Here is a 27,220-nt window from a genome sequence, read left to right as displayed (position 1 = left end):
AGAGTCTAGACCATGCTATGGCGACTTTAGTGGTGATATCTGCAGGTGCCTATCGTTTATACAGGCTTTGTTACAGGCTTTGATACAGGCTTTAATTTTGCTGTCGCAGGAAAGAAGAGTCGAGGCAGCGGGGGCGGCATGACTCTCTCGCGGTGGCGCTCGTCCGTGGTGATCTACCACTTCATAAACCCGGACGAGCTCCCGATGCCGCTGCCTCCAAGCCACGACCCTGGTGCGCCGCCAGCTCAAGAGATGGCGCCACCATTCCTTCACTCACGTTCCGCTTCCGCCTTCTTCTCGCCTCCTGTCGACCTCCACTCCGTACTTCTTCGTTCCCACCTCCCGTATTTCCTCACGCCAGGGCGTATCCCGTGTTCAACCACCGCCGACAGTGACGTCAATAGAACGTGCGCCTGGCCACAACGTTCGCCCTGGCAGTATTGCCACCGTCCTGCTTCCTCATCTTTCTCGCCTCCGATTAATGGAAACACTGCTCCTGTCTCCTCTTGCCTGCCTCTTCTCTCATTCCCATCTGCCGCGCAGCCAGGCTTCCACAGACTTGGCAACAGCACTGATGTCGCCGCCCAAACAAGCCAGTAAACAAGCGCCCTGTCCAGATGTCCCCGATTGTCCCAAAATCCCTGCAAAGATTCCTCGAAGAGACAGCGACTCAACGGACGACACCTTGGAAGCGGCAGGCAAACTGTCACGATAAAAAGAGAAAATGCTTTTTTGCCAACCAACATTGCCGTCCGGAACGGTAGCCTTCTCTACACTCCTGCTGATGCAGTCGGACACAAAATTTCGTTCTGCAAACATTGTCACTTGTGAACACTTGTGAACAGAACCCACTATACCTGGAATCACATACGCAGATACGGCATAACAGTCGCATTTTTTTTTCATACAAATTATCAAGCATTGTTTGAACCCACAACCAGCAGCCAACGAACCTAAGTAAAACTGCGCACGCTTGAACGCCAGCTTCCCGGCAGTGGTGGCGGAACAAAACATATGGTCTGGTGGGGCGACGCAGTGATTAACAAGCAGGACCTCCGTCATGCCCTGAAAGACCAACCATCATGAACACGTTTTCTTTTCTTTTTCTTTCGTTTTTGTTTCTTTTTTTTGCTTTTTGACGGGAGGCTGTTCCGAAAAAAAATCTTTTCTCTTCCACTGTGATCTGCAGTTCCGCAAGGGTAAATAGAGTTCTTTTCACCACATGAATGTGTGCACTTGGTCGTCTCTCTCTTCGCTAGGTTTTACTGCGGGGTCAAGGAAGGAACCAAAAACAAATACAGAGTGCGCAGCCCCAGCCTCGGGGACCAACTCTGGGCCGTCCAGCAGGCCCGCGAGGCGACGGCGAGGCAGCGCCTCGACGTCCCCACGTGGGAGACCTAAGGCCCCGTCGGCGAAAGCTCTGCAGGACTATGAATAAAGTTGTTACCAACCAAATACACACTTCTAGCGCGCATGTACTAAACGCGCAGCACAGTGCTCGACCTCTCATCTAAACACTGCTTATTCGACTACTGCTCACCCTGAGACGAGGATGGTGATAAAAAACGCTTATTAGATCGTAAAAGGAGTTGGTCATATTGTAGTAGAGGTTCCTTCAGCCAATGGCCCCTGCCGCTTTTGCTGCCTGCTTCGCCCAGTCCACTAGCCATAGCTGGCCCTCCAGGCTCTCAGGGGTTGGATATGGGTCTCTGGGTGCTGCCTTTATTAAGGCGGCAGCCTTTAATGCCTCATCGTTGTAAGCAGGGGTTGTCGACAGAAATGTCACGCTTTTCAATTGGTCGAAACGGTCGTGACGTCACACTGTGCGAATTTCAAACGGGGCCAATTGTACTGTGGCTAATAACCATGCAACCAATTAAAGGGATCGTATAGTGATGCTCCAAGTAAGCTGGAATGAGTTTAGTTCATTGCTTAATTTACCCAATTAGCCTAATTAACCGTTCCAGTCAGACCATATAAATAAATAAAACCGAGTAGGAAATCGGTCGAGTTGGGGAATCGAACCCGGGTCTCCAGAGTGCGAGACGAGCCCGCAACCACTCCGCCATGCCAGTTCGATGTTTTGGAATGAACAAAGGCGCGTCTAGTGAATACGGTGTCTTCGTTCACTCCCATCTTTCTGCCTTCCCGTTACGGCGAGGTTCAGGTGTCCACCGAGATATGCTAGACAGATACATTTCCTTTCCTCAAAAACCAATTCACCGACGAGCAAGACGCAGAGCCGAACGGGCGATGGCGTTCTGTGGACTCCGTGGCAGCGTTGTATGACGCTTTCGCGTTCCAATTTTAGAGGCGAAGCTTAGCACCTTAACCACACATCAGTGACACAAGCAGCAACACCGCGCTTAAGGTCTCCGCTTCACTGCACTTTGGGTCAACAAAGTGCCCCTCTGAGTTTTTGTCGTAGAGGTTCCTTCAGCCAATGGCCCCTGCGGCTTTTGCTGCCTGCTTCGCCCAGTCCACTAGCCATAGCTGGCCCTCCAGGCTCTCAGGGGTTGGATCTGGGTCTCTGGGTGCTGCCTTTATTAAGGCGGCAGCCTTTAATGCCTCATCGTTGTAAGCAGGGGTTGTCGATAGAAATGTCACGCTTTTCAATTGGTCGAAACGGTCGTGACGTCACACTGTGCGAATTTCAAACGGGGCCAATTGTACTTTGGCTAATAACCATGCAACCAATTGAAGGGATCGTATAGTGCTGCTCCAAGTAAGCTGGAATGAGTTTAGTTCATTGCTTAATTTACCCAATTAGCCTAATTAACCGTTCCTGTCAGGCCGGATAAATAAATAAAACCGAGTAGGAAATTGGTCGAGTTCGGGAATCGAACCCCGGTCTCCGGAGTGCGAGACGAGCATGCTTACCACTCCGCCATGCCAGCTCGATGGTTTGGAATGAACAAAGGCGCGTCTAGTGAATACGGTGTCTTTGTTCACTCCCCTCTTTCTCCCTTCCCGTTACGGCGAGATTCAGGTGTCCACTGAGATATGCGAGTCAGATAAGTTCCTTTCCTCAAAAACCAATTTACCGACGAGCAAGGCGAACGAGCGATGGCGTTCTATGGACTCCCTGGCAGCGTTGCAAGACGCTGTCGCGTTTCGCTCTTAGAGGCGAAGCTTAAATACTGCGCTTAAGGCTTTCGCCTCACCGCACTTTAGGTCAACAAAGTGCCCCCTGAATTTTTTCTTGACAAAGCCCAAGTGGTGTGGTATAGTGTGGGGTGAGCACCGCATAGTTACCAATTCTACGGATAAATGGCTGGGTGTATAATGAGGAGGAGACTTGAGAGAGGTTGGTAAGTGTTACGCCTGCACTTGTCTCCACACTACAGTTTGATCTCTATTTAGTTTTCTGTGGCGATGGACATTCCTTTTTATGAGAGAGAGAGAGAACAACTTTTATTTAGAAAGCCTGCAGAGTAGGTTAGGCTCCCTCCAAGCAGGGAGGACAAGCTTTTACCGCGACGCGGCCACTACGTCAATCTCGTGCGTTGTGCTCCTTGAGGTCTTCCTCGCTACTTCCGCGGGTTCGAGAGGGCCGCCGCCCCCTTCCTGGGGGTGCCGCCCCCCTCTCCTCGGTTTCGCTCGGTCGCTGCCTCTCGAGAGCTGCCGAGACCTGCTGGACGGCCTTGAGTTGTGTCTTATGATCACAGCTCCTCGTTGCAGCCTCTAGCTGCGGCGGGATCGTCGTCTTCTCGCTGGCTTCGCGCGGATTTACGCTACAGTCCCAAAGGATGTGAGCCGCGGTGGCTCTCTCCTTCGCGCACAGTCTGCATATGTCGCTCGCGTGCACACTCGGACACACGTGCTTAGCTAGCACCGGGGTGAGCAGGGACCCCGTCTGTAACTGTCTATATAACACTGCCTCCTTCCGGGTAAGCCCCGGGTGAGGTGGCGGCATAGTCTGTCTGTTCAGTCTGTACCATTTCACTATTTCGTTGAAGGTGGTCATCTTGTCCTTGGCACTGCGCCGCGACCAGGACTCCGAGTCGGCCGTGCTTTCAGCCGCGCGGTTGGTTAGTCATCGCGCGGCCGAGTTGGCCGTCTCGTTGTGGTTCACGTTTCCGCGTTCCGACACGTCACTGCCCATGTGGGCCGGAAACCACTTGATCACCACAGGACTGTTGCGTCCGATGTCTTCGGCCTTGCGCAGTATGCGCGCGGCCTCACTACATACCCTACCCTTGGCGTAGTTCTTCACTGCCGTTCTAGAGTCACACAACACTGTAGTACATCCGGGGTCGGAAACGGCCAAGGCGATGGCCACCTCCTCCGCCCGGTGCGCTTCTCGAGTCCGGACGCTCACCGCGGTCTTCGTGCGAAGCATACTACTTTAGCTACCACTTCAGCCCTTCACCGTGGTTATGCGCCTCCAAATCACGTGATACATGACGTCACACCACGTGACACGATGACGTCACGACAGTAGAGAAACGGGGGCCCACCTCGCGCCGTCGCTGTGGTTGTGCGCCTCCAAATCACGTGATACATGACGTCACACCACGTGACACGATGACGTCACGACAGTGGAGAAACGGGGGCCCACCTCGCGCCGTCGCTGTGGTTGTGCGCCTCCAAATTACGCGACACGATGATGCTTCGCATTCTCCAGGCTTAACCAAGTTAAGCCTCAGCCATTTTTTTTATTCTAGAGGCCCGTGTACTGTGCGATGTCAGTGCACGTTAAAGAACCACAGGTGGTCGAAATTATCCGGAGTCCTTCACTACGGCGTCTCTCATAGCCTTAGTCGCTTTGGGACGTTAAACCCCATAAAACCAAAACCAAAACCAAACAGTCTATGGTACGGGAGCACCGCACACTTTTAGATAGCGTAAGTTTTATTATATTTACGGCACAGCTGCCAAAAGCGAGGGATGATGAGGAGGAACCGAAAGGACCGTTCGACATTTTAACTGGGACCGGCGTGCTTAGGCTTGAGGTGCATGGTGGGATACGGTACGTGTGCGCAATGCTGAGATCGGACAGCGCGCGACAGCCGAACGCGTGCGCGAGAGGTGAGCAGCGATGACGAAGAAGAGTCAGAAGATGTGCCATTTTCTTATGGTGAAGAAGAAGAAGAAGAAGAAGAAGATTCGATCGCTGCCAGCCGGGCGCTTGGCGGCCCAGTGCGCCCTCTTATTGACCTCCAGGCGCCGCGGAGGAGACGACGACTGGCCGTACATTTGCAGGTCGTACGGCACGTCGCCCCCGGGGTCCCCACCGGGCCCAGACATCTGGCCAGCCCAGGAACTCCCGGCAACGCGCTAATGGAGACCGTCCCGCTAGCCTACCGTTCCTGCATAAAAGCAGGTATGCTACTTCAGAGCGGCTGATTGGACATGCCGTAGGATGGAATTCGGTGATTTCTGAACTCAGATTACATTCTACGACATTGTCAGGAACCACTGTTTCGTAACCAGTTACCATGAACCCGAAGCAGATCAACGTCCTTTAGCCATTTGCCTACTACTGCTTCATCGCTCGCTCATTCTGCTTAATTTATTAAGTGCTCAAAGCTTATTGGCAGACTGATCCTCTCTGCTTCAAGAGTTAACGAGCTTATAAGCGCTAAGCGGAAAGGGTTCAGCATAAGTTAAGGACAACGCAGAGCGCTATGGAAAGAAATGTTGTAGGTGTAACGTTAAGAGACCGCAAGCGGGCGGAGTGGGTGAGAGAATAAACGGGGGTTAAAGACATCCTGGTCGAAATCAAGGGGAAGAAATGGGCTTGGGCAGGGCAAAGGCAAGATAACCGCTGGTCGTTAATGGTAACGGAGTGATTCCAAGAGAAGGCAAGCGTAGCAGGGGCGGCATAAATTTAGGTGGGTGGGTGAGATTAAGAAGTTAGAGGGGACGCGGCGGCCGCAGCTGGCAAAGGACAGGGTTAATTTGAGAGACATGGGAGAGGCATTTGCCCTGCGATGGGCATAGTAAGGCTGATGATCATGAAATGCTAAGCAGGCGTCAGCAAACCAGAGGGCCAAATCCTGCAAGGCATATTCCCACTCAATACAACAAGAACAGGTGTCGTAGAAGTTCGCGCCAGAGCCCACCCACTGTTTCAGTGACTGTACGCGTGCTTGTGGCAAAACGGTTACGTCCTCAACTGATAATCAGAGCTGCAGTACATCTTGAATCTCTTCTTTTAGCACACTGTTGTTTCTTATCTCGTCTCCTCTATTTTTTGTTATTTTTTTGCAGGAAAACCAGTAACATGTGGCGGCGGGCGCGGCGTAATCGTCTCGCAGCGGCGGCTGTTCGCTGTGACGATCAGTCAGTGCACAAACACGGACGAGCTCCCGGTACCGGTTCCTTCGAGCTATGACTCCAGTGCATCACAAACCAAAATGAGGTCGCCCCTATCCCTTCGTCACTACTCTGCCTGCTTGCCTCTTCCTATGAATACCGGCGATACTTGGACTCATTTACCACTCCCCAAGACTTCCGAGCCAGCCTTCAATGACAGCCGATGGTGGCGCCACCAGCGACGTCGACGCAACGTCTGCTGGATCGCAACGTTCCCTGCTACCTCTACTGCCCTAGCTACACCTCCACTACCCTGATTTCATCTTTTCGCCTTTAGTAGATCCATGCACCCTATCAGTCTTCTCGGCTCCTTTGTCACTCTACCCTACCATGCTACCAGACTGATGGACGGTCAAGAAAACGCGTGCAAAGCTACTTTTGAAGTCTCAGTCATTCCTTACAGGGATTCCGGCACTCCCTAAAAATAAACTCGTAACTGCAGGTTGCAAATGTATGAGGCTACATTCGTAACAAGGACGCACTACACGTGACCACCAAACAAGTATGCCAAGTATGCCATGGAGGCCGGGGCTGCGAACTTTGATACCGGCTTCCCGAAAACTTTGTGCCAGCATGACGTTTGTGTGGTGCAGGACAAACTGCGACTATTGCTGTCATGCCCCAAGAGAGGCAGCACCATCACTTTTGTTATGTTTTCAGTTTGAATGAATTAGTCTTTTGGACCATACCATGCGTGTGAAGAAAACCCTTTCAATGCCAGCTTATTGCGGTCTTGAGTATGCAGTCTTTATTGATTTATCAGAGTTTAACGTCCCAAAGCGACTCAGACTATGAGGGACGCCGTAGTGAAGGGCTCCAGAAATTTCGACCACCTGGGGTTCTTCAACGCGCACACTACACGGGCCTCTGGAATTTCGCCTCAATCAAAATTCGGCCGCCCCGGCCGGGATCGAACCCGCGTCTTTCGGGTCAGCAGCCGAGTGCCATAACCACTGAGCCACCGCGACGGGTGTAAGCTTGGAGTACATGCCATCCTCCTTTTTTCGACACCCAAGTTCCACGAACTGCCTAAGCAGCAGTAGGCGGTCCACGCAGCGTGTAGTAAGTGTGCAGTAAATTTGGTCAATTTAAAGCTGCTTAAGGACGAACCTCGCGATGACCGGAACTTATACAGGCGAGCACCTATGAGTACGTGTCATGTAGAAGGCCTAATATGGCAGACTTTTCGCCAGGTGAACGCGCTTCCCGATGAAATATACGCGCCTGACGCAGGTACGTGCGGTAGCCGCGGGCGTTTATCTGGATTGCGCACAAACAGTGCACTGAATTTCTTAAAAACTTCATGCCGGCTGGTTGCAGCTTGAAAGCGCAGCCCCTGGTGGGGGGCTTTGCCACACATGGGAATGCCAACACAACACGTCACCACAGTCCCAAACGCCACACTGCAACAGTGGGTAGAACGAACAATTCAGCAGACTAAGCAGCAGCAGCACATTACGTGAATACTTTTGCTACAGCCCTTGTAGACTGCTTAGATTTTAATTCCAGAAGGTCGGACAGATTTTGAATGCGGGATCAATATGCAACCAAGCGCAGCCATAAGTCCATAAAGGAACTAAACCTTACACAAAACCTAAGTTTTGTACTGGTCCAGGGTTCGAACCCGGGTCCTCCGCCGTTCCGGGGCAGTCTCCACAGAGCTAACCAGTACGGCTAGCAGAACATCTGGGAGAGGGGGGGAGAGGCGAGAGGGTGTTTGTTCATTGGGTGGTGTAGATTTTAATAAGGAAGTAATTGGCTATTGGCATCCACACGAACTCAGCCATATGGCTACAAAGGATGCTAATTATTCTCTCATGACACACTCCCTGTCCATATTGCTCAATGGAACTGACTGTCCGCCTGTTCTTGAATAAAACGACGCAGTGACACAACAAGCACAAGACACTTTATTTCAAAGTTCAAACAAAAACAGAGTACCCTTGAATGTCACTGCACACACAAAAAGAAAAAGGAAAAAGAAAAGAGTGCCACCAGTCTGCCCTGCTGCTGAAGACCTGAAACGAACAAAACGGGCAAGCACACGCGTCATGCCACTGTTTCAAGCTACCAGCTTGCATCATAGCCAACTAAAGCGGTAACAAAATATTAAGACGAACACAAGAATAAAATAAAGCACACAGCTACTGCGAAAGAAATTTTCCTGGTTTTGTACATGATCCCTTTTCCAGAGACAGGTTTTACTTGTCTAACTTTGCTGTAACTGTCAGTTTCTCACGGATTTTATGCAATCATTGCTAGGAACATTCACTAGCTTTCACGAAGCAGAAGAGGCAGGACCTCCCCTCTCTTTCACGAGAGAGTTCCAAGCTTGTACGATGTGCCCATACACCAGGCACGTCCAACTCTAGTGGACGTAATGCTGGACTTAATAGCAAACCGGATGAAGCCTGTAAACCGCGGCATGACTCACTGAAACTATCGCGAATTAGAGGGATGGAAAGGCGTTCGCATATATATCCTATAGGCCAGGTATTTCGGAAATAAAATCTGAGCAACGCTGAATGGCAAGGGCGTTGCAAATACATACTAAAGGTATGCAGACATTTTGGCCAAATTATTCAGAGGAACAAGAGATTCGCGAAAAATGCGGAATATTAGGTTCTCGCAAAAATTAAGCAGTTCACTGCATTCTTTACTATAAAACCGGATAACGTTCTCGGTGTCGTGGCCGTTACGTCACGACAAATCGAGATTTGCTAGCAATGGTTCAACTAAATTCCTGGAGGGCAGGGATTTTTATTTATTTATTTATTTATTTATCGATACTGCAGGCCAATAAACTGGCCCTAGCAGGAGGGGCAATACAGTAAAGAGTGTGACAATGCAAAAAACAAAACACAAACGAAAAAATAATGCTGGGTGTAGCAGTGTTAATCAATAGTACCTTCAAAGATTAAACCTTAAGTCTTGCAAATTCCTAAAAGTAGTCTGGCCGAAATAAAAAAATACTATCCGGAAAAACTCTCTGCCGCGACATACGTCTCAAAATCAGCTGTTCGCCAATATTCACGAGCTAGCGGTCTGGTGGTTACAGTCAACGGCGAGTTCGTAGCAAAGGGCAGGAGGGGATGCCCTGCAGAGTGAGAAAATAACTTGGCGCTAGACCGAAACAGCTCACGAGATGCGTAGGAAGTTCAGCTCAAACTCAACGTCTGGTGGTGAGGCGTTACAATCCTTACGGCGCTTGATTCAAGTCATCTACGCTATTGCCTGGTTGAGAAGGGCGAAGCAGAAGAGAACAATAAATTGCTAACGCGGCACAATAGCGCGGAATGTTCGAATTGGGCGCCGCAGGGATTGCATCGGCTCACCAAGGACACGTCACCTTGTATCCAGGAATTTTCTAAATCTACCCAAAACGTCTGGTATCATGACGCCTGCCTTATTTTATGCAAGAGCTTTTGCAGCATAAGCTGTAGGCAATCAGCCTGTCCGTGCCTTCGGGTCCCGTGTTTCCATGTTTAGTTTATCAACGAGACTACATGTTCCTTAACGGCACTGTCTAGCGCAACTTTCTGTCAATGCGTCCTCGCGTAGAGACGTTGCGTCCAACGCACACAGACTAAATTGCTCCTATAAGTGACTTGCCGTGATGGCACAGTGCCTTTGGGAAGACCCCCATATGTCACGCAATGGCAGTGCACGCTAAGGAACCGCAGGTGTTCATTCCTAATCCGGAGGCCTCCACAACGATGCCTCTCATACCCCGTGGGCCGCGCTAAAACCCGCACGGTGACGTCAAGGCAGTTCACTGAACTCCGAACATCGCTCACCCCGCAGCGGTCGTCCTCAGACGAAGTACATGGCGGTCTGCAGTGAGTCGAGCACTTTGACGGCCTCCACGTATTGGCTGGTGGAGACGGAGTCGGCGCTGCCCCCGGACGAGTCGCTGCTCGAGCTGGACACGTCCACCTTGCTCATCACGTGGTTCTTGGCCCGGTACGCGGCCAGGTGCGCGTAGTAGACTGGAGCCGGGATGCTCACGCTGCGCGCGCACCGGGCGTACGTGTGGCAGAGGTAGTAGCTGAGCTTCTGCAGGTCGTCCGCCGTGAAGTTGGAGTCGTCCCACACGATGTAGTAGTGGGACGGCTTGCTCGTACCCTGCGCCAAAGGGATGGTTAAGCATCTTGGTGGGAGACGACCGCGTCACATCCCCGCCAAGACCTGCGCAGTCTCTTAAATTAGGTGCCTCCAAAATTTGTTACCGTTCTGTAGGGTCCCCGTTTTTGAACACATCCCATTTTGGAATAAGGAATAATTACTCATTGACATCCACCCGAGCGCAGCCATACGGCTACAGAGGAAAGCTATGCAGCTTTCTCTGAAACTTCGTAGTCTTAAATTAGGTGCTTCTAAAATTTGTTACCGTTCTGCAGGGTCCCCGCTTCTGAACACATCCCATTTTGGAATAACGAATAATTACTCATTGACATCCACCCGACCGCGGCCATACGGCTACAAAGGAAAGCTATACAGCTTTCTCTGAAACTTCGCAGTTATACAGAATTATCCTCACTACAAATCTACTTCACCTTGGGGGACCCCACTTTGCTGGAACCCTTTTGCAGGCTGTTGCGCCACGTACCACCGAATTTCGCGCATGCGCAGTTCCTATTCGCACGTAGACCTAACAGTCTTTCTGTGCTCCTTAGTGTGTAAGGAGCGCCCATTTTAGGACAAACTCGCTGTTACTGTAGTGTAAAGATTGGTTGCGCAAAAGAGACAATCACATGAAAGAAGACTGGACAAGCGCAATAAAAGTCTTCTTTCATGTGGCTGTCCCTTTTGCATACCTATCTTTACGCTAAAATGAGCCAACCTGCCAACAACTCATCTTGTTCACTGTCGCTGCCTCCGTAGTGGTCGGCTGAATGCTGCACCCACAACTTCTGAGCACGTTCAGTTGGCTCCTACGTCATTAGGGAGTTTCAGCGACCCTACGATCCTCTATGGCTACAAGCACCGACTACTCAGACTCGGTTCTCTAGAAAAGCGTTCCGTCACCGCGCACCTGAATGCCGAAGTGGCTGCAGAGGTAGAAGTCGAAGTCAAGCGGGTGCGTGACCACGGAGTCCACGGTGGTGCCGGGTGGCACGTTGCGGCACTTGCCCACACCATCGCGGTCGCTGGCGGGCATGAAACGCGTGTGGTGCCGCTTCTGCACCACGATGAAGGTCAGCGCCGGCTCGTACGTCTCGTTCGGGGACAGCTCCTGGCACGCCAGTCGGATGGCGCTCACCTGGAAACAAGATCAGGGCCCAGTTGTAGTCCTGAACTGGTCGGCTAAAAGGCTACACTGCTTCTTGAGCTGGACACAGTGGACAGGACAACACCATGTGGTGCAGGAGCTACGAACCGTCGTCTTGTGCACCGAGTTAGAAGAACCTTATGGCGGTGTGAGTAAATTGGTATGTTATTTGTAAAACGGGTGGATAGGATAGGAGAATTTTTGGTTTGGTTTATGGGGTTTAACGTCCCAAAGCGACTAAGGCTATGAGAGACGCCGTAGTGGAGGGCTCCGGAAATTTCGACCACCTGGGGTTCTTTAACGTGCACTGACATCGCACAGTACACGGGCCTCTAGAATTTCTCCTCCAAAGAAATTCTAGCCGCCGCGGCCCAATAGAAAGAGGGTAGCTAGAGGGCAACCCGCCTAGACGACGGCCGAAAGGTCTTTGCACTCGACAGCGTAGACGAATTGTAGTTGAGTCTCCGGGTCGGAGCTCACTAGTAATGCTTCCATTGGTCCGACTATGTGTCGTCCCTCCCGGGGGGCCTGAGGACACTCCCATAGTATGTGGTCCAAGGTGGCCCTAAGCTCGCAGTTTGCGCATTTTTCTGAAAATTGCCCTGGGTACGTAAGAGTCCGGAGGGCCGGGTTTGGAAATGTGTAAGTTTGTAACCGGCGCCGGCTGATGGCTTAATATCTGGTTAAGAATCTATCCGCTAGAGGAAGTATAGCTCGTTGCAAATGATAGTGCTATGTATCCGACCATGCGATGCCTGTCTGTGAAGAAAACCTCGCTCGGGTGGCATCTATATTAACTCGCAAGTGTGGCTGATCGGGCTATTCGCTAATTCATAAGAGCTGAAAATGCAACACAGCGAACTTTGAAGAACACCAGCGCTGCGGTGTCAGTCTTCATCCCTGTCCTTGCGCTGTGTTGCATTTTTATATACACTAAGACCCGCCAGATACGGCAGTCGATGTTATTCGATGTTGTACTTGTAACCAGGTATGATGCTGCCCCTTTCAATTATGAACAAACCAGAAAGATGCAGACCGACAGTTATTTCGCATTCGAAACTCACCTCGCGGTTGCGGACCTCCATGAACTGGCCCTCGCTCACTCCGTCCCGGTAGAAGATGATGCGCTCCGGCTTGTGCTTGGTAGCACGGTAGAAGGCCTTCAGCATGTCCTTCATCATGTCCTTGAGGTCCTTGATGATCTCCAGGCGCGAAGTGGCGGCGGACTCCTCCATCTGGACGCGAATGGAGGCGTGGAACTTGGACGGGATGGAATCCAGGCTGCCAACGCACGCCGCGATGGAGGGCCGAAGCTTGTCCCCGGGCGCCGGGTGGGTCACGTCCGCGCCGATGATGATCACCGGCTTCTGGAAGATGGCCGGCTTCTCCTGGGCCAGCAGGCTGTTGTTGGTGCCACCCAGCTTGGCGTTGATCTTCTGGCAGAGGTTGGTGACGAGCGCGGCGTTGCACTTCTTGATCACGTTGTTGTCCATCACGCACTGGGTGCGCAGCCCGATCTCGGTCTCGGCCACCTGCTTGATCTCGGCGTAGTTTGTGTTCTTGGCCAGCACGATGATGATCATCTCGATACTGGCCGTCTTGCGCTGCTCCTCGAGCAGGATGTTCCGCACGGGCTTGCGGTTCGAGTCAGTCGTGGTCACGTCCAGCGGCTGCTCGATGCGCATGCCCAGCTCCTGGCCGACGCGGATGAGCATCTTGACAAAGTTGTCGAGGCTGTCTCGCTGCGCGAACCGGCTCAGGTTGAGCAGAGTCCAACGGGTCAGCGTGGCCGGCTTGTAGAAGTGGCGGCCGCGCAGTTCCCAGGTGCCCTCGCGGGGCTTGCCGACGGAGTTGTTCTCGAAGACCAGCGACGGAGGGTCCAGCACCCGTCCCTTGAGCTGCGTCGGCTCGGTGCTGATCTTGATGCCGAACTCGCGCAGGCACTGGTCGCTGCTGTTGACCAGGTCCCGCACCGACTGGCGGATCTCGTTGAAACGCTTGGCCGGAGGCTGGGCCGTGCGCTTGATCATCTCGGACGTCTGGTTCTCGTCCAGTTTCTTCTTGCAGTGCTGCCCTTCGACGATCTCGCAGACCTCCAGCGGGAGGTAGACCGGGTGGGTGGCGCTGCCGGTCTGGATGCAGGGCAGGTTCGGGTACGAAAGGCGGCCATAACGGCTCTGGAAGTAGTCGGCCACAGAGCAACGGGAGCCGTCTTCCATGTTGAAGAAGAGCTTCTTGGCTGGTTCCTTGGTGACGCGCACCACCTTGTACTTGCGAGGGTAGGGAAGGTGGGTGACCTTGACGCGCAGACCCTTGAGCTCCTTGTTGAGACGGACGTTCTGGAAGTCGCGCAGATCCCTGAAGTCTCCGGCCGACATCTCGCGCCGGCCCTCGCTGAACAGTTTGCACATGAAGTTGGTCACGGGCAGGGGCTCGTAGAAGGCGGTGGCCGACATGTCAACGTTGAGCATGGGCTTCCACTGAGCGGGTCGGACGCTCGTGTAGTAGCCGAACCAGACTTCGCGGCCGCCTCCGAGGGTGTTGTTGTCGTTCGGCGGCGGTGGCTTGAAAAAGGACCGTCCGACGGGCGTCAGTTTGATCGACGGTCCGTGTCGCAGCACGATGTCCACGGCTTGGAGAACCTCCTGGGGAACCTGGTTGACGCGGTTGTCGAAAACCGCGTGCAGCGCGTCCAGGTTCACGGTGGCCGCGTACTGGATCTTGACGATGAACTTCTGAATCCGCTGGTCCTCCTCGAAGTCGACCGTGAAGGTGCGCTCGCGGAACTTGAGCTCCCGGCGCGTGTACAGGTTCTTGCGGCCGTCGAAGGCGGGCATGCAGCCGTTCAGGTCGACCCGGTACTTCTTGACGAGCAGCTCGATGACCAGGCGGTTGATCTTGGTGCTGATGCAGCGGTACTTGCGCTTCTCGGGCACTTTGGCCTCCTTGCGCGTCTCGGAGCAGATCTCGACGTCGTAGTGGAAAACGTTCCCGGCAGGGATCTCGACGCTGAAGTGGTTGGCGGTCAGCTGGATCGGCCGTCCCAGTTTGCCTTGCGCGGGCCGGCGCGGGAAATGGGACGGCAGGGTCCGCTCGATTTCCTGCACACCGCGCGGGGATCGACAGTTCGCGGCTAACGTTATAAACACACAACTCATGTTACAACTAACGTTACAGCGCACAACTTATGTCCAACACGCCGTAGTGGAGGGCTCCGGAAATTTCGACCACCTGGGGTTCTTTAACGTGTACTGTGCGATGTCAGTGCACGTTAAAGAACCCCAGGTGGTCGAAATTTCCGGAGCCCTCCACTACGGAGTCTCTCATAGCCCCAGTCGCTTTGGGACGTTAAACCCCATAAAACAAACAAAACAAACAAACAAACTAATAAGGTGGATTGGTGAGCTAGTTGGTTCATGATCGTATAATTGAGCAGCAGATAGTGAACAAGGACGTGAACGGGAAGTGAGCAAACTTATGCCCAACATTCTTGGACATAAGTTTCGAATATTAGAAAATTGTAAGGTACTGTTGTATTGAAGGTCATTATCCATTTTTACGATGTATTTTTCCGTTGCTCGCATCGAGTAATTCAGGCTGCCATAGAAAACAAATGGGGAACGCTTTCGACGGTAGCAAAAACTTAAGAAAAAAAAGCACGCCTGCCGACGGGAGATCTGCAGATATATTGTTAGAGAAATCTTACAACATACGGAAAAATGTGCTGAAAAAAATTCATAAAATCTTTCCCGTTCAAATATGATTTTGTACAGAATTGTGTATGCGGTTCAATTACGCAAAAATTCCGCGCGTAAACTGCGCCTGGACAAGGCGTTAAGTTGTCCAAGAGTCAACTCCTCCATACATCCGCGTTTAGCGTCACGCTGTTGACAATGGAGAGGTCAAAAGGATCTCAGTAGAGTAAGCAAACAATGCGAACTGAATGGAATGCACTGGCCAGATGATGGCGAGTTGGTTTTTGAGGAAAGGAAATGGCGCAGTATCTGTCTCACATATCTCGGCGGACACCTGAACCGCGCCGTACCTCTACGCTGCTGATGAGAGCTCGCGATTTTCGCGTTTCGGCGCATACACATGTTTTCGCCTGTGAACACGACCAGCACAATATCCACTCATCTGAGCCTTCAATCGACCGTAGTATACCTTCTTACCCGAATGGCACCGAATCTTGAGGCCCAAGTAGCACAGTTAACCTGTCCACTATTATACTCCGTTTCATACATCAGGTGCAACGCTGTCAAAGCTAGCGCTCTTTTTTGCGCAGCCTGCATCCGTGACAGAAAATAGTGCGTTGCTTGTGGTGAGCGAAAAATAACAAATGCATTGCCGACAGGCTTCGTGGGTAATACATTTGTCATCAGCGTGACAAAAAACGATGATATTGCGAGCGAATCGGTCGAGATCTGTGATTTTGTATTTTGCGTGTGTCGTCTTTTTCCATTTCACGTTTTCGCTGTCCCCGCTGGCCGCCGTGTTTACTCTTTCTGTCCGCCTCCCTTTTACTTTTGAGAAAATGGCGTCCAGCTCAGCGGCGTGACGACAATATGGACCAATCTGAAACGCGGACAAATACGCCTTGCTCGTCGGTAAATTGGTTTTTGAGGAAAGGAAATGTATCTCTCATATCTCGGTGGACACCTAAACCTCACCGTAACGGGAAGGGAGGAAGATGGAGCGACGCGTTAGACCGCACGGCCACAAAACAGCGCGGAGGGATACACCTCTTTTATTTTTTTCTGCGGACTACTTCCGTAGCCTTCACCGCGTTGCACATGATGTATGAAACGGAGTATAGGAATGGATGGTATCAGGGCCAGCCGTTGCCAACACATTTTCATATTGGCCCGATTACCTGTGCTGCTGGGGAGTTTTTTTTTCTCTTTAAATAGCGCGAATTTCGAATGAAACGAAAAAAATTCAGGGGGGCACTTTGTTGACTTCGCAGAAGACCGCTTCCCATACAGCGCGGTCGAGGTGTCCACCGAGATTGTGTGATTACTGCCCACTATCAAGATAGACATCGCCTTTACCCTCTTGAGGCCATGTAAAGGCCTCAAGAGGGCGGATGAGCGGCTCCTTCTCCGCCTCTTTCACCAATACATTGCTGTGCCCGGCAGCACTAAAACATTTCGACCCCTCCTTTAGCGGCAACTGCCCGCACTGTATTGCGGTGTCCTCGGACACCTGTCACATGGTGTGGGCCTGCCCCTCGAACCCGGCTATCGAACCCGGGAGGACTGGGAGGCGACCCTGCTCGGCTGCCACGACTTACAGGCTCAACAAGCCTTAGTCGGGCGCACCCGGGCGGTGGCCACTGCCTCTGGGGTCCCATACTAGGGGCCTCCACCTAGTGTTTGTAAGGATCAGTCCCTTAAGGGCTGATCCAAACATACCTCCTGTTCGTTTTTAATAAATGTTTTCACCACCACCACCACTGCCCCATTTTCTTTGAAAACTGGTTTTGAGGAAAGGAACCGCGCCGTGACCGTATTATCATCTACAAGAAGTCACCGTATTTTGCACGTACTAGTTTGTTCAAATTCAGTTTTTTTCCCCGTTCAATAGAAGCCTGGAATTCTCTACCTGGATCCATTCGTTCATCTCCAGTTCAAAGTTTTATAACTGCCATGGAAGACACATAATACCTGAATATTCCTACCGTGCCATTAACAGTTCCTTTTTTGTTTGTTACTTTTTGTGTGTTCTGAACTTTATTGTGCTCACTTTGTACATTTTGTTACCTTTAGTATTTTGCTTTTTGTTTTTCCCACTCCTGCCACAGCGCATATAATTGGGCTGCAGTATGTATAAATAAATAAATAAATAAATAAATAAATAAATAAATAAATAAATAAAGGGATGAAGGAGAGAGTGAAAGCCTTTCCTCAAACCTCTAATTAAGGCACCTTGGTGTTTGTCATGCGCTCACATTAGAAAAGCCGTTTTCTCGTGAAAAGTAGAACAAAAAATTTTCGCTTACCTTGTTTTTGTGGAACTCTCAATTTAATTAAGAGTTTGATGTAATTATTTCACGAAAAATTTTCTAAGTGCAAGAATGGCCGTCATATTCGGCCTGTTTTAAATTTAAAAGGCGCAAGATACAGTCGATGCATTAAACTTAAGTGCGCTAGCTGTCAAGCCATGCAGTCACGGAAGTGTGGCGGACGTCCGCGGTCTCTGTCTGTCTCGATGGTATGTTAGTTCCCCCCCGCGCTGCCTGGACATTATAGACCCTTTGAACATTCTGTGCTGTGAATGATTTTGTGTGAACGGCGACAGCAGTCGCCGTCGTGTTCTTGTTTCATAGCTTGTTTGTACCGAGCGACACTAGTCGCTGCCTTGGTGTTTTTGTCTTTGTGAGGGACTATGGTCCGTTTGTATGAATAATCAGTCCAATAAACTTCTCTAGAGGCCCGTGTACTGTGCGATGTCAGTGCACGTTAAAGAACCCCAGGTGGTCGAAATTTCCGGAGCCCTCCACTACGGCGTCTCTCATAGTCTTAGTCGCTTTGGGACGTTAAACCCCATAAACCAAACCAAGACTTCTTTGTGTCGTACTATGGCGCCAGAGAGGTGCAGCGGCTCTACAAGGACGGCTGCAGAGGGCCATGTACCTCATGTTGCGGCTGGTGCGTGCGTGGACCTCGTGTCACTGGAGGAGCACCAGTTCCTTCGGCGCTGGTCTACTCGCTTTTTTGTTGTTTTTGTGCGCGGTTTTCAACCCGGCGTGTTTCCCCCGCGTATGGACCCACTAGAACTTTCTTGGACACTTTTTGTTTTTGGACACTTACGTTCCCTGCGAGTGTGTGTGCATAGGGCGACATCAGTTGCCGCAATGTATCTTTGTTTTTGTAGAGGGACGGATGTCCCTTTTTGATCGTAAACTTCTCTTATGAGCTCTTAGGCGCCCGATTCTGCGTTTGGCTGTGCTGCCATTGTTAGCCGTTGAAACCAGCAGTTCTCCCTTTACGCTGCGAAGTGCGGTGTTGCTGCTTGTGCCACCGATGTGTGGTTAAGATGTTAAGCTTCGCCTCTGAGAGTGGAATGCGACAGCGTCTTGCAACGCTGCCAGGGAGTCCACGTAACGCTATCGCCCGTTCGGCTCTACGCCTTGCTCGACGGTAAATTGGTTTTTGAGGAAAGGAAATGCATATGTCTCGCATATCTCGGTAGACACCTGAACCTCGCCGTAACGGGAAGGGAGGAAGATGGGAGTGAACGAAGACACCGTATTCACTAGACGCACCTTTGCTCATTACATCGAGCTGGCGTGGCGGAGTGGTTAGCGTGCTCGTCTCGCACTCCGGAGACACTGGTTCGCTTCCCCAACTCGACCAATTTCCTACTCGGTTTGATTTATTTTTCTGATCTCACTAGAAAGGTTAATTAGGCTAAGTGGTTAATTAAAACAATTAACTAAACTCAGTCCCACTTACTTGGAGCATCATTATACGATCCCTTTAATTGGTAGCATGGTTACTAGCCAAAGTACAATTGGCCACGTTTGAAATTCGCGCACTGTGACGTCACGACCATTTCGACCAATTGAAACAAGGTCAGCGTAGTTACGGCGGCCACCTGAGGTCTCGCTTTGGCTGTCGCGGAGTGCTTTCGCAACGAATAAAGAGTCAATTTTGGGGACTCAGCGCTCCTGTGGGGCGAAGTAACAGCTGTAGGCAATCTGCCATGAATAACGAGTCCGTAACGAGTGAAGACGCCAAATTTTTAGAAGTATGTTTTTGGTCTGGAATGGTGCGTACGACATTAGTAAACATTGATCACCACGCGGAATTCGTCAGCGCCCAATAAAAATTTCTCATATGAATACTTTTTTTCCTATATAGTTTCAGTTGCCAGAAGATTGTTGCGACGTCATAAGTGAGTGTGATATCACGTATGGCAGACAGAAACCGCAATATAAAAGCTGCTTTGTAGTTTTAATTCACTGACACTCGTACACTAAGCTGCTCCAGAAGCCCAAAATAGCAGCGAATGAACAATGAGCCATATATTACAGTATTTGTATGCTTCACCAGACCTGGTGCTCACTTGTGACGTCACAACAGTCCTTCGATTAATGAAAGGGAAAGTGATACTGCATGGAATAAATTCAGTTAGGTAAGTTGGGTACTGAGCGCAGGTGAATTTCACAAGGTGATTCATGTTTACAAGTGTTTGTGAAGGGGAGCGGGGTGGTATGGCGCGTAAGCAGCTGAGGCTATCATGCACCAAACACAAGGTTGTAAGATTTCACTGTTGCGCTGGCGGACAACAAATTCTTAAATTACAATTTCCTGACGACATCTTTTAGGAATGTTACTACTCGCGTTAAATCTACTATTGCATTCTCTCCTTAAAGCAAGCGGGGGTGGAAATGGACGTGTTTGCAAAATACTGCGAAATGCTCAGTTTTTCGTGTTTTCCGAATGAAAAAATATGGTTTACTGTGACCACTACGCCACATTCACGAAGAAGGTTTTGTTTCGGTATTGTCTTACGCATCAATCGAAAGCAAAAATACACTACGAAAGTTATGGCGAGTAATTTAAGCGAGCCCGTAGTGCTTTTACAACACGCTACCTGCCAGTTTCCGTGCTTCGTCGAAGCCACACGTGACGTTCGTCAAGTAGCTACGCGGGTTACGTCGAGAGTACCTGAGCAAGGAATGTAAACACGCGTCTCTAGTCATTCTGAACGCGGTATCGAAGCCCCTTAATGAATTAAACGCCAACCTCTGAAGAATGCCGCTCGACTACTACTATCCTGCCCATCCTCTCTAGTCATTAGGCCCTACAACGGGAGAATGGTCACTCCAATGGGAGGCCCAATGTCGAGAGAGGGTGGCCGTAAGGGAAGGGATAAAGGAGAATAAAGGAAGAAAGAGGTGCCGTAGTGGAGGGCTCCGGAATAATTTTGACCCAGGTGGTCGAAATAATTCCAGGGTCCTCCACTACGGCACCTCTTCCTTTCTTTCACTCCTTCCTTCATGTCGAAATTATTCCGGAGCCATCCACTACGGCACCCCTTTCTTCCTTCTCTCACTAACTCCTTTATCCCTTCCCTTACGGCACGGTTCAGGTGTGCACCAAAATGTGAGAAGGATACAGCGCCATTTACTTTCATCAAAAACCAATTTTCAATTTTCTTCATCCCATTGGTCGGACGCTGTCACGTGCTTTCGCGCGCTTTTTCCTTCCTCCTCCCCCGCGGTGCCAAACAACGCGAGCGGCGTATACAAACACCGCGATGTCATACGTAGCGCGATCATTCCGGAGAGTTCCGGAGAGCGTCTGCTGGTTGAGCACCGAGTAGGGGGAGCCACTGTCGACAAGCGAGCAGTAGCAGCGAAGGAAGAGGAGATGGCGCGCTACCTTTGTCCGATTTGAGGCGTTAGTGGTACTACGAGGTCATGGAGGGAAAAAAAACGGAGGGAGCATCACGTGACATTTCTGGTTTGGTTTGGTTTATGGGGTTTAACGTCCCAAAGCGACTAAGGCTATGAGAGACGCCGTAGTGGAGAGCTCCGGAAATTTCGACCACCTGGGGTTCTTTAACGTGCACTGACATCGCACAGTACACGGGCCTCTAGAATTTCTCCTCCAAAGAAATTCCAGCCGCCGCGGCCGGGATCGAACCCGCGTCTTTCGGGTCAGCAGCCGAGCACCATAACCGCTGAGCCACCGCGGCGGCCCTGAACCCTATAAAAATATAATGGAAAGCATCATGGGAAAGCGGCCCTCACGTGACAAGGCAGCGGTAGCTCCTAGACAAGTTTCACTTTCGCTCAGCAGCGTAACGCCTGCACTTAAAATGGTGGCTCAGTGGTTATGGTGCTCGGGCTTAGCCGAAAGACGCGGGTTCGGTCCCGGACGTGGCGGTCGAATTTCGATGGAGGCGAAATTCTAGAGGCCCGTGCACTGTGCGATGTCAGTGCATTTTGAAGAACCCCAGGTGGCCGAAATTTCCGTTGCCCTCCACTACGGCGTCCCCCATAGCCTCAGTCACTTTGGGACGTTGAACCCCAATAAACCAATAAACCGACACGCGACGACGGCGATGGCAACACTTCACCCCAGAAACCCATCCACAGGCCCCAGAGACGCAGAAGCAGCCGCCGCTCACCTGAATCTTGAGCTCGTCATTCTGCGACTTGGTGTTGCCGACGCTGCCGCGGGTCCGCACTGGCGCGGCCGTCGGCGACGGCGAGCTGGTGGGCGAGCCTTCGGTGGGCGCCACGGTGCGAGCCCCGTTGCCGTTGGCTGTGCCCCCGCCGCGGGTGATGACGGCGGTGACGTTGGTGACGGCGGTGACGGTGGTGACGGTGGCGGTGCTGGGGCGCAGCTGGGGCGGGGCCGCTGTGACCACCCGCTGCTGCATGGCGTGCGCGAACGAATTCTGGGTGGCGCCATTGAAAGGGAGCGCCGATGGGGCGACCTGCGAGCACCCGGTAGGTCCTCCTGGAAGAAAAGGGGAGGACAGTTAGCATCACCGACAAGGCTTACTACCAATGCGTGAGGAGTTCTTCAACATGGCAGAATCAAAGAGCTCCGAGCAATACGCTTACAAAAATGGTCTATGGACAGTCTATAGATTTCTTATAGACTATTGCCTTTCATAGATATTTCATTTTTGTCTATTCATAGTCTATCGACTGTCTCTAGACGAAAGTAATAAGTGTACGGACACCCACTGTAGCGCCTAGCACGGGAACAGCGGCAAAGACGCGAATTTGAACGGAAAAAGTGCATGGCAAAGCTCGTCGCTTCACTGCGACCAAACACGCGGATCGCGCACCTCTGGGCAAGACGTAATCGCGGAAGCGATGCGCGACAGGCCAATTGCACTAGCCTAGGGGTTAGGCCTCGTGCGTTCCCGCAAGACAACCTAAAAATAGTGGCGAAAAAAAAAACACGCAATTTCCATGCCCTCCGAAAAAATTTCGTGGAAGAGTGTCAGCATCGCGAAAACCGACGACGAAATCAGCTACGGTCAAAAGCGAACCGCCACTCAAACTAAAAGCGGAATCAAGCGCGGACCATTTCGCCGCGGCCAAAGCCCGCGGCATAGGGCGACGCGGTGACCGTCTACGGTCGTGACGTCATCCCAAACCAACCGGTCAGACGGCGTGGTGGCCCGACAGCCAGCGATTCGCGAAAAAAATCGCGGGCCATGAAAATCGCTCACCTCTTCCGCGGCCTCTTGGTCGCGCTAGCGGGACGGTCTCCATTGGGGACAAGGAACGTTTGTGGGAGCCCAGATTTGCGACGACGAGGGGGGACTCCTGGACAGTTGGGCGCGGGGACAGACAGGGCGCCTGAGCAGGGATGCCACAGCGACCGCCCGGCAGATGAACGAGCTCCTTCTGGACCGAGCTGGGCCGAGCGTGCCGCGCGCCTAACCTCAGCCCCGGATGTGCGCGCCCCGGGCCGGGCCAATGGGGGAGCGAGCCAGTGTTGAACCCGAGCTGTGACGTCACAGACGAGGGAGGGAGGGGGGCGGGGCCGAGCGCGCGCGCAGCATGCCACCGGCTCGTGGTATGTGCTCCTTCGTCGTCTTCGTCTCGGAAGTATAATTTGATACTGCATTCCTTGTAACATGCGTGCGTTTGTATCCGCTATGCACTCTGTCCAATCCCCCACCGTGGGTATGTGCCATCAAGCCTGAGGACATCATCATCATCATCAAGAAGAAGAAGCATGGGCTTGGGCAGGGCATGCAATGCGAAGGCAAGATAAGCGTTGGTCATTAAGGGTAACGGAGTGAATTCCAAGAGACGGCAAGCGTAGCAGGGGTGGCAGAAGGTTAAGTGGGCGGATGAGATTAAGAAGTTTGCGGGGATACGATGGTCGCAACTGGCAAAAGGCAGGGTTAATTGGAGAGACATGGGAGAAGCCTTTGCCCTGCAGTAGGCGTAGTCAGGATGATGACGATCATGAAGCGGGACTGGAGTGGTTAGCGCCCAGAACGCGGTTAACAGCCCTGCCAAACGTCGTGGCCGGCACGGTCACGTCTGGCTCCGTACTTTCGCTTATGACGTCACGACGCGTGGTAAAGAGAAGATTCCCTAAGCTGCGCTTGGAAGTATGAAACCAAGAGGAATAAGAGCTTAACTTGGGAAAGTTTGTCCTTTCGTGATCTCTCAGAAAGCACAGTGCAGGAGGCTGTGTTCTTCAGCCCCGCAGCCGACAGTATGTAGAGTTTCTACCAAAAGTAACCAGAATGCATGATTTGCCTCTCATTGTACAGCGGAGCACTTATGCCATCCCCCAAGCTCTAAATCGTTAAGGTAAAGACAGACCTATAGTGCTCACCTTTTAATACCATTTGATCTTTAGGGAAGCCGTAAAGGGCTCTACTATACGAGTGAGAAGCAAACCGTGCAGCCTGGTTACTTTTGGCAGAAACTGTACGTACCTTCGCGCCCTGTGGAGAGGAAAGAGCTAGAAGGAATGGCAGGCCTCATTAACTCAATTTGAGCCCCTCTTACAAGCAAAAGCCAAAATAAAAAAGGGGGAGGGGATGCCTGCCCCAGCATAGGTCACAGGCTTAAACCAACCGAAATAAATGGACAAGGTCTAAAAAACACATCTCAGTAAACGCAAAATGTCATAAAATCAAACTCAAACCATAAAGAAAAAATGTCAGAGTTATAACTTTCTTAAACCTGTATAGTACAAAAATTCCCAAATAGTCAAGGTCAAATTTTGGCAATGGCCCGGGCCAAATTTGGAGGTCGTCATCGTGTTGGGCATACTCAATTATGGTTGGATATCGATTTTGGTGCAAATAGGCCAAGGTCAAACTTCGGGGGTGGCCCGGGCCAAATTTTGGAAATGACCCGGGCGAAATTTGGAGGCCACCATAATGTCGGGCACGCTCAAATATGGTTGGACATCGATTTTGGTCCACATCGGCCAAGGTCAAATTTCGGGGGTGGGCCAAATTTTTGGGGTAGCCCGGGCCAAATTTGGAGGTCACCACCGTGTTGGGTGCGGTCAGTTATGGCTAGATATCGATTTTGGTCCAAATCGGCCAAGGTCAAATTTCGGGGGTGGGCCAAATTTTTGGGGTAGCCCGGGCCAAATTTGAAGGTCACCACCGTGTTGGGTGCGGTCAGTTATGGCAAGATATCGATTTTGGTCCAAATCGGCCAAGGTCAAATTTCGGGAGTGGGCCAAATTTTTAGGGTCGCCCGGGCTAAATTTGGAAGTCACCACCGTGTTCGGTGCGGCCAATTATGGCTAGACATCCATTTTGGTCCAAATCGGCCGAGGTCAAATTTCGGGGGTGGGTGGGCCAAATTTTGGGGGCGGCCCGAAGTCAAGGTCAGAGACCATGCCACCAGGGTGGACCAGGGTGGTCACAGTGAACCTTGTGGACATGGTACACCTTATGTAGATTACAGTAACGCTGTCGCTATTGTATGAATTAGAAGGTTATTTCAAAGTCATCCGGAGACACGGAATCGGAGATAAGAGGTTTGCATCGAGTAGAGCTTTCGCTCCAAAAAGGCGCCGTATGTCTTGACAGTCGTACCAGTGACAAGTCAGGTCCGTGGGCATCTGCCTATCACAACACAAGTTGCGCACGTGAAACAGAGCCACGAAATTGCCGCTGACTCGTCTTAGAGACGCGGCAAGTCATGAAGCTTTGAAGTACCAAGCTAAATATACTACCATCAAACTAATAGAAGCAATACAAAGCACAATGCAAATAGGCTTCCACCATGGTCAGGACCCGAAGGGAAAGAGCAGCATGTGTGGTCGGCGGCAAGGACCAGGCTTGAATTAGAAGCTCGAGCACACGTGTTAAATAATGCCCCGTAAGTGACAGCAAACAAATAAAAAGATATGAACAAGTTCTAGGCCGAATCAAAAGCATGAGCAAAAATTTTCAGAGTGGTTAGAGACAAACAATAGAGAATAAGACAAGTGAAATTTCCTCGAGGAACAGTACGCCGCATTTGAGACAACGCATACTAACGACGCGCGGGAAAATTCGCGCAATTCACCTCCATAGCGTTAGCGGCAGTAACCCAGCACCGTATGATCGCACCGACACGAATAAAATGCCAATTGTGTCGCGTGTTACTCACTGCAGCAGCAGTTTCCACACGAAAGTCCGCTTAATTACTGAAGTAAATGTCAATAAGGACACCGCCGGCGCTTCTGTTCATAATAACTGCAAATCGGAAGCAAAAGCTCAAGCCACGAGCGACTGTTCCACTGATCGAACACCCCAGTGTGGCCACGTCAGCTGACGACGTTCTAAGACTGTGTCAAACATAACAGCACCCACACGCGAAAACTACAAACGAGTATAGCAGTGACGAGGAACTCTCTCAATGTATGTAATGTAAACTATAGCTGGCCGCACTCTGAACTCGGAAAACCCGCCCAAGCGAGCTATCAAGCTGACTGACTCGCCACCGCGTCTAAGTGAAAATGAGGCGACAAAGCACGCAATTGCCTCCACGGTTCCTGGTTTTGAAAAAGCACGAACAACCGCCGCTGAAGTAATTGCGAAGGTTCTCTCTGTGCCACGGCACGCCCACACATTTCGAACACATTGCCATGGTATCTCAAGCCGCGCCTCGGAGGACCCCCCGCGGTGAACAATGAAAGTGAACGCGCGGGAAATTTTAAAAAGCGAAAAGTACTCACTGCGGACTCGAATCACGTCCACTTTCGACATCCTGTCCTCTCAGAGTTGATAAACGAAGAATGCCGACTTCCCTTTGCGGTGACGCTGCCTAGCCCACGACCAGCAGAAGTGGTAGCGTGCTCGATGTAAGATACGTTGATGTCAGGAACGCGCGGCCGCTGAAGCAGTCGTCGCTACCAGGAGCCGGGTTGGACTAGGCACCAGACGACGACGCCGAAACGTCGGAGCGGCGACAAAGTTCGATCGGCCCGAGTTGGAATAAATGCGACCGAGTCGGAACCTCGCCGCTGTCAAACCTCTCTTCTGCTTAGCGAGAACAGAATGGTGACGCTGAAATGACCGCTCGTCTCGTCCGCTACCGATGGCGTGGCAACGCGGTCTCGTGACCTACTTGTGTCGCAACGCCACTGGCTCAAAACCCGGGCCATACACCTCCTTCCGTCGCGTTCTACCCCTGCCAAATAGACACGAGAAGTGTGCGTGCGTTCTTGTGTGCGTGTGCGCGTGTATGTGTGCATGTGCGTGTGCGCGCATATGCGCGTGTGCACCGTGGCTTGCGTGTGTGTGTGTGTACGCCAGTCCCTAACTACGTTTCAAAACCTGTCCATCACCAGCGACCGTTTTTCTAGAACTAGCTTAAAGTGGCGCCGCCTATGAATAAATAAAATTACTGTTTCCGCCAATCTGGGCAGATCTGACTTAAGTTGAACAGTTTAATTTATTACCAATGGCGGTAGTGCAATTCGCAAATCTTAACATTATGAGGTACGTCTTTTTGATTTTAGAAACGTGGCATCTGTAGAGAATATCCGTGGGAAACTCGCATGATTAACTGAAATGTGGCGAAGTACCGCACACATAGACGCACATTTTCATATGAGAGGCCCTGCGTCTGTCTTTTCAAGACAGTAGACGCGAATTCGCGACGCGCTCGATCGCACG

General features: G+C 51.4%; 1 protein-coding gene across 2 annotated transcripts; it reads right to left on the bottom strand.

The window, feature by feature from the left end:
- Positions 1-8,208: 8,208 nt before the first annotated feature.
- Positions 8,209-26,967, bottom strand: LOC149348838 (protein argonaute-4-like). Of its 2 annotated transcripts, none has more exons than XM_089588394.1 (6): positions 26,278-26,967; positions 21,737-22,071; positions 12,658-14,694; positions 11,357-11,584; positions 10,119-10,446; positions 8,209-8,339 (listed from the first exon to the last, which is right to left on the bottom strand). In XM_089588394.1, the coding sequence occupies exons 1-5, from the start codon at positions 26,306-26,308 to the stop codon at positions 10,135-10,137; spliced, it is 2,943 nt and encodes a 980-aa protein (XP_089444520.1). In that variant the 5' UTR covers positions 26,309-26,967; the 3' UTR covers positions 8,209-8,339; positions 10,119-10,134. The 2 variants fall into 2 exon arrangements, with proteins under 2 accessions (XP_089444520.1, XP_089444519.1); XM_089588393.1 differs by lacking the exon at positions 26,278-26,967 and adding an exon at positions 22,799-23,467.
- Positions 26,968-27,220: the final 253 nt, after the last annotated feature.

The sequence above is a fragment of the Amblyomma mixtum genome, chromosome 4 (assembly GCF_055824585.1).
Source record: "Amblyomma mixtum isolate Tamu chromosome 4, ASM5582458v1, whole genome shotgun sequence".
NCBI lineage: Eukaryota > Metazoa > Arthropoda > Arachnida > Ixodida > Ixodidae > Amblyomma > Amblyomma mixtum.
Note: the sequence above shows the minus strand (reverse complement) of the source record. Positions and strands in the feature narration are given on the sequence as shown.

Coding starts and splice junctions, on each gene's coding strand:
- LOC149348838 (XM_089588393.1), bottom strand. CDS start 22,841: ATGGAGACCGTCCCGCTAGCGCGACCAAGAGGCCGCGGAAGAG. Junction 14,695..21,736: donor ATGACGAGCTCAAGATTCAG/GTGAGCGGCGGC, acceptor CGCGGTGTGCAG/GAAATCGAGCGGACCCTGCC. Junction 10,447..11,356: donor GCAGCCACTTCGGCATTCAG/GTGCGCGGTGAC, acceptor CCTTTGGCGCAG/GGTACGAGCAAGCCGTCCCA.